The following is a 7352-nucleotide window of genomic DNA, read 5'->3' as shown; positions in this document are numbered from 1 at the left end:
GTCCGATGGGCCCGAACCGCCTGGAATGGCAAATCCGGTGAATTTAGAAGCGGTTCGTACAAGTTCAGGACGCAGCCGTGTGGAGAACTGCAGGAGTGTAGGTGGGGATTACACGGATTTGTGTTCCACAGGGATCCCATTTTACTCTGCTGATGGTGTTGGGAGAGTCAGATCTTGCCAGCCAACAGAAACACAACTGTGGATGAAATCTCGACCAAAGAGTGGAATTCATCCTGAAAAAATACTCTTTTAGTACACACACACACACACACAAAATCATGATTTTGAGATTGCACTCAATTTGTACATCTTAAATAAAAATCACAAATAAGGTTTCTGCTGGAAGCTTTGCCTGTTAAAACATGGTACAGGCCTCCCTTTGGTATTTACAGCCTGGAAAACAACACAACAAAGACCAACCTTTGGAAAGGGGACTTAGTAGCTTTTGTTGCAGCTACTGGACATTAATATGTTGCAAAGATTCAGCAAGTATTTTGTTCAGAATAGGGCTTTGAAATGCAATAACAAGCCAGATTTTTCCAGAAAGTGCCTGTGTGTTTCTAAATGGGAGCCAGAATAGAGTCCTGGGAACTTTGTGCCCAAACTGAACTGACTGTAAAGTCATGGAGGATTTGAGCACCCAGGGAGATTTGCTGTAATCACTTCCAGCATGTCCTGGACTACTTCAAAGACTTTGTAGCAAAGTTCTGCAGTTAATGACTGATAAACCATATCAAGTCCATGGGAGACCACTGCAGACAATTTGCATTTGTAACTTAGCTCAAGTAAAGCTACTCTTTAGAAAAGTAACAAAGACACCGATATTCTGTTACAAGGAAAGAGGCTGGTGTGGCTGCTTCTGAAGAAGGGCAAAATGACATCTGCTGGAGGAGGTGGATCAGCTCTGGAGGATCAGAGAGTCTGGAGGATCAGCTCTGATTTTCCTGCCTCCTCACAGAGGGAGATGTATCTGCTTCAGATGTGGGTAGGGGAGGTCACAGGGCAGCCCTGGCTCCTGGAGAGAGGGGACAGCAGGAGGAGAAGGGAGGAAGGAAGGGTGGTTCTGACGTGACAGCCCAGAGAAGGGGAAGAAGAATACCTTGAAATACAACCGTTTGCCCCAAAGAATCACATGGCTTTGCTTCTGGTAAACAACTTCCTAAGTCCTCCCTCATCTGCCTCTCAAAACTGGAGTTGAAGACTCCCATTTATAGAATTAGGGTTCCAAGCTTGTGTGGTTGGAACAGGAAATAGAAATAGACATTTCTTTGAGCTCAGGACACAGTAAATGAGCATTTCAGGAGAGAATTCAAGTGGAAAACTGTCAGTGTTTATTTTTCATGGAATCACAGACTGGGTCAGGTTGGAAGGGACACATTGGGTCATCTGATCCAGCAGGGTGATCCCAGAGCACACAGCACAGGACTGTGTCCAGATGGTTCTGGAATATCTCCAGTGAGGAGACTCCACACCCTCTCTGGTCTCTGTTCAGGGCTGGGTCACTGCCCAGCAAAGAAGTTCTTCCTCCTGTCCAGGTGGAACTTCCTGGGCAGCAGTTCCTGCCCGTTCCTCCTGTGCCATTGCTGGGCCCCCCGAGCAGAGCCTGGGCCAGCCTCTGCCCCCTCCCTGCACACACTGACAGACGTGGATGGGGTCCCCTTCCAGTGTCTCCTCTGGAGGCTGAACAGGCTGGATGCTCTTTTCTGAAACAACTTGCAAGTTTCTGGAAGAGAGAAGTTAGCCAGAATGAACTAAAAAAAAAAAAAGTTAGGAATAGAAAACAACCCCCTTGAAAAACTTAAGGGTTAAATTGTAGCCTTCTTGATGTCAAATATTCCTGAGCCTCTCCATCAAGTCCTGTCTAGGTGAGTAGAGAAGTATTTACAACTAACTTGAAGAGCTCCAAAATTTCTACAAGTCATATATAAAAATGAAATTCCTTTGCAACTGAGATACATGAAACTGAATTTAAACATATTCTGCCTTCCAAGCAGTTGACCTGGGTTTGGTGAAGGGTCTACAGCAGAAATCTTATGAGGAGGGGCTGAGGGAGCTGGGGGGGCTCACGCTGGAGAAAAAGAGGCTCAGGGGGAACCTTCTCACTCTCACAACTCCCTGACAGGAGGGGGAAGCCAGATGGGACTTGGGCTCTGCTCCCAGGGAACAAGGGACAGGACAAGAGGGAATTGTCCTCGAGCTGTGCCAGGGGAGGATCAGGTTGGAAAACAGGAAAAATTTCTTCACAGAAAGGGTGGTCAGGTGCTGGAACAGGATACCCAGGGCAGTGGTGGAGTCCCCATCCCTGGAGGGATTTAAAGATGTGTGGATGTGGCACTTGGGAACATGGGTTTGTGGTGACCTTGGCAGTGCTGGGGGAATCTCAGAGGTCTTTTTCAACCTAAACAGTTCTATGCTATTCCTAGGACAGCTGCTTGTTTTCTAGTCATCTTTGTGCTCTCCAATGTTGGGAATTTATCATTTCTAAGTCATACTTAAAATCAGCAGTTAAAGGAATATTTTTATAGTGTAAAGTAAATTTCAATAATAGAGGTAAAGAGTTCTGTAAGTTCATTTTAAGAAGTTATCTCAAAATCTGATTTGAACCTGGTAGGTACCATCTTGATGTTAAATTTAAACTTAAGGTAGTTGAATTGTATATTTGAAGGTACTGAAAGTGTGTATTTTAAAGAAACACAGAACCAGGAAAATAGTGCTCCTTTCTAAGCACTTCCACTTCTTTAGAAGACAAGAAGCTGTTTGTCTCTGTAACCTGTTATCACTGTGCAGCTGAACATGGCAGTGGGATCCTATTGTGTACTGAGTCACTGATGACAAACCTGGGCTGGAAACAGGGCACAGGGTTTAGCACTGTAGAGAGCTGAAGAGCAGCTCAGCAAGTTCTGTGGTGGATTTTCTTTCACAGGCAATTCTAAAACCATGGTTGGAAGTTAATTTCCCTAAAGACTATTCTTTATCTTTGATTTTTTTTTTTTAACATTCTTTACATATATAACTCCTAAAAATGAAAGAGCAATAAATATGTTCAGAAATGTTTTCTGTGATGAAACACATGTGAATATTTGAAAAGTAATTTTATAGCAGAAGAATGAATAAAAAAGTTCACAGAGATTCTGTGTTTTACTAGAACTCTCGTTCTCTATGTGAAAGCTCAAGCCCAAAACTACTTTCAGCAGCAAGTTTATAGACATTCTTAGGTATGTCCTCACCTCTTGACTTGAAAGCAGTCCAGTGTGAGTCACTGTACATCATGTTTTATTAAACAAAACATTCCTTACTCTGTGTGTTTATATATATATATATAAAATGGCTCAATTTAGAAGAGACGAGTGGGAAGAAATACTAATAAATGTTTTATAGATTTTACTACCCACAAATATCTGTTAAAATTTTAATACTTGCCATTTTCTCCTTCTGGTGGGAATGTGACTTTTATCTTCTGAAGTTAAAAAGCAATAAAGTTTCCTCCAGGGTGGTTTTTATAGGAACACCCAGTTTAATGCCACAGAAAAATGGACATTAAAATTTGTTTCATAGTCAGTACTAATTGCAGAATCACATGTCTAACTTTCCATTCTTTTATGAAAACTCTGGAGATGGTGGTATGCAAATGAAGCCCAGGATCAGGGCAACTGAGGGATTAGTGAAATGTTCTCTGATAAAACCAATAAAATGTGTGACTCATAACATAGTGGTATTGGATAGACTGATATTTTTCCTGACCCAAATTATTATTCTTTCTATTTGTGCAATAGCAAATTGAGTCACAGCATCTACTATGTTTTAATTAAATTTCCAGGTAGAAACATTTGTTAAAAATCCAAATTTAATTCAGCTGTAGCACTCCACAAAAGCAATACTCATTTGCTAAGCAAATTTTTGATGTATAGACCTCTTGTGTACATTTAATGCTGCCTTTCATAACCACTGCTGTGCTTTCCCATTCACTTACTGCACCATCTCCTGCTCATACATCCTGACCACACCTTTGGGCTTTCAGTATTTTACTGGCCACTTTATTGAAGAAATATGCACTGGTTTAGTTTCAAGAGACATTTAAACTTATCCTAATTAAACTGGTGCAACCTGTATTTAATGCATTTTAAGAGCGGTTTATTTTGATTCATCACAAACCTGCTCCTAAAGGACAATCAGGAAAAACTATCCTGAATAAAAATATGACCTTCATTGAGAGGAAAGAGAAGGTAACAGAGCAGTTGAGTGTGGTGACTCCAGAGGGTTGTACAGGGTATGAACAGATGGAGTTGGGACTGGAGAGGAGCTGAGTGCACTGAGAGCCCTTCACTTGCTCCCACCAGCGCAGGGAGCAATCGAAGGGGGGTTATTCACTGAGACACCTGACTCAGTTTTCTGGGAAATCCTGAAAAATCAGAAAATGAAGAGTGATTCACTGTTTCAGACCACAGAGCAGCAGCTCAAGCACAGCTCAGTTACAGTCCCACCTGCTATTGCAGGGCAGCAGGGACAGAGCTGCAATCCAATCTCTGTCTGCTGCCTGGAGCATAAATCTGTGAGGATTCCCCATCATAGGGGGAAACTTTTTATTTGGAGGGTCCCATCAAAGACACTGCCCTGTCATTAGTTATAAAAATGATGATTTAGGACCACCGTCTTTCTCTTAAATGGTATTTCCGAGTGCGAGAGGAAGTGTCGATGGGAAAAGGGCACACAGGAGCGCGATGGCCAAAGTGTTAGTAACAAAATGAACTACCTTACGTCTCCCGTGGGGATGCTGCGGGATCAGCACACCGCAGCAGCTGCTGTGGTGATGCAGAGAGTCTTATTTTTGGTTTACAAGTCGTCGTCTTCCAACAGCGTCCCCGCTAGGAGATTGTATCACCGCAGCCGCTGTGGTGCGGGAGAGCAGTCGGTTCGGACACAGCCCGCAGCGCACACGGAGCGGTGCAGCCGTGGGGCGGAGGGGCCGGGGCAGCTCCCGCGGCGCAGCTCCCGCCCAGGGGCCGGTGCGGGGCGGCCCAGGCGGGTCCGTCGGTTCCCCCGGGCGGGCCGGGCCGGGGCGGAGCGGAGGCGAAGGGCACGGGGACGGCACCGGGCTGGGCCCTCCCCGCGGGGTCCCTGCGGATACCGGGGGACAGGGGCTGCTCCACATCCCGCAGCCCGCGGCAGAGCCCGGCACACGGTGCTGCCCGCGGCTTCGCCAGCGGCACCGCAGCGCCCGCCGGGTCCCGGGGATGGCACACGGCGAACACGGGAGCGGTGTCTGAGGCGGTCTCGGTCAGTCCCTCGGGGGGACACAGATGGACACTCGGGCGGTCCCGGGTGTTCCCGAGCGGTCTCCGGCTGTTCCCGCTCCAACTCTGGGTGTTCCCAGCCCGTCTCCGGCTGTTCCCGGGGTTCCCAGCCCGTCTCCGGCTGTCCCCGGGGTTCCCAGCCCGTCTCCGGTTGTTCCCGGTCCCTCCCCGGGGCGGTGCCTCCGCCCCGCCCCTCCCATGATGCCCCGCGCGCGGCAGAGCCCCGCGCGTGCGCGGTGCGGCGCCGGGTCCCAGCTCAGCGCAAGATGGCGGCGGGCGCGTCGGACCCCCTGGAAGAGATGCTGCTCTTCTCCGAGGAGGTGGACGAGAAGGCGCTCAGCGACCTGGTGGGATCCCTGGAATCGCAGCTGGCGGGCGGCCGCGGCCCCGCCGAGCCGCCCCCGCCCAGGACCTCCGCCCCGTCCCAGCCGCCGCCGCAGCAGCAGCAGGGGAGCCTGGCGGGAGGCAGCAGCCCCGGCCGGCAGCAGCAGCACGGCCGCCCCGCGTCCCCTCCCGCGCCCGGCCCAGGGGAGGCGGCGGGGCGCCCCGGCACCGCGGGCAGCCGAGCCCCCGCCGCGGGGCCGCTGCCGGCCCCGTCCCCGCCGGCGGCGCTGGCGGCGGCGGGGCGGGCAGCGAGTGTAAACAGTAGTAGTGTGCAGCAATCACATGGAGCGGCGCCCGCCGGCGGCAGCCCCGCCGCGCCCGCCCCGCCGCCGCCCGCCGCCCCTGCCCCGCCTGTCAACAACCATGTGGCCGCCGGCGCCGGGCGAGACGCGGGGAGCCCCGGCCCCGGCCCCAGCCCGCCCGCCGCCGACAGCGCGCCCGGGCCCGCGGCGGGCGGCGGGGCCCCGGCGGGGGGCGGCGGGGCGGGGGGAGCGGCCGAGGGCGCCGCCGCTGCCCCCGCGCCGCGCCCCGGCGAGGCGGCGCCCACCGAGGAGGGCGCGGGGGCCCGCCCGGCCGCGGGGCCGCCCGCCAGCGGGGCCGCCCCGCCGCCGCCGCCCCCGGCCGGAGCGCTCCCCGCGCCCGCCGCCTCCGCCAGCCCCGCGCCGGCCCCCGCCGCCCCCGCCGCGCCCAAGCCCGCGGTGCCCGCCAAGCCGGGCGCTGCCGCTGTCCTGCCCGCCGCCCCGCAACCCGTGTCCCCGCGGCCCGCGCTGGGCGCTGCCCCTCCCCGCATCGTGGCCCCGCAGCTGATCGTGCGGCCCCCCCCGCAAACCACCATCCAGCTGCCGCCCGGCTTCACCATCCCGCCCGGTAAGTGAGCGCCGCGCTCCCCGCGCTGTCTCACCTTCTTGGCCCCAGGGCTTTTCTCACCCTGAAGTTGTCACCCTCCCGCTGCTCGACGAGCTGGAAACCGGAGAAGAGCCACCACCACTGGCTGCCGCTAATTAGGGTGTCATTGGTGCGGCTCGTGCACAGTAATTGCAGCTGTTGTGGGTGAGTTACTGGAGTGTTCTGGGGTCAGCGGCAGTCACGGTGAGTTACCCCGAGGTGGTACCGGAGAAAAAGCTGGGGTGTTAGCTAAGAAGAACTTTATATGTGTTTTGAAGGACTTTATTTTCTACTTTACACTTGATAGTCTTGGAAAGTTTTCCTGTTTGAAAGCATGTCTTCTGCTGCAAATCAAGTGGCAGGATCCAGGCAAATCTGTGCAATGTAGAATTTTTAATGTCAGTAATTGCGGTGGTGTCACTGTCTGCTGTGTCAGGGCAGTCTTCACACCACCATATTTCATTTCCAACTCTTATGTCCTGTTTGTGCTGCTCTAAATTTCTTAACTTTCGTTACTAAAAATGTAAGTTCAGCAAGGTCGCTAACTAACCAAACCAGCATCCCTTCATCCCAGTGATTCTTGATCTAACTCTATATTGTTTCATCTAAGGAGTTCTATGGTCCCCTGTTTAGACTTTCATGTCGCAAAGACTTGGGTGTCTTCGTGTCTTTTTGACTTAGGACTTGATTTAACATTTGAACTAATTTGTTTTTCCTGTTAATGCCACTGTCTGAAATAACTTACTTCTTCCATCTTGTTTCTTAAAATATTTGATACTTATTAGCTAAGTA

The 7352-nt window shown here is 51.6% G+C and overlaps 1 protein-coding gene and 1 long non-coding RNA gene across 3 annotated transcripts in view; one reads left to right on the top strand and one right to left on the bottom strand.

The window, feature by feature from the left end:
* Window positions 1–3725: 3725 nt before the first annotated feature.
* On the bottom strand, window positions 3726–5054 carry LOC116793234. Of its 2 annotated transcripts, none has more exons than XR_004359411.1 (2): window positions 4751–5054; window positions 3726–4399 (listed from the first exon to the last, which is right to left on the bottom strand). It is a non-coding gene; the product is annotated as an uncharacterized LOC116793234 (long non-coding RNA). The 2 variants fall into 2 exon arrangements; XR_004359410.1 differs by having other exon boundaries at window positions 4482–5048.
* A 493-nt stretch (window positions 5055–5547) lies between these two features.
* Window positions 5548–7352, top strand: part of LOC116793231 (transcription initiation factor TFIID subunit 4-like) — a 145720-nt gene continuing 143915 nt past the window's right edge. The window contains exon 1 of the mRNA XM_032700919.1: window positions 5548–6542. Within this exon, the coding sequence (XP_032556810.1) occupies window positions 5558–6542 (985 nt within the window). The 5' untranslated portion in view covers window positions 5548–5557. The remainder of the gene's footprint in view (window positions 6543–7352) is intronic.

The sequence above is a fragment of the Chiroxiphia lanceolata genome, chromosome 13 (genome assembly GCF_009829145.1).
Source record: "Chiroxiphia lanceolata isolate bChiLan1 chromosome 13, bChiLan1.pri, whole genome shotgun sequence".
NCBI classification, from domain to species: domain Eukaryota; kingdom Metazoa; phylum Chordata; class Aves; order Passeriformes; family Pipridae; genus Chiroxiphia; species Chiroxiphia lanceolata.
This window is presented reverse-complemented; position numbering and strand designations above follow the sequence as displayed.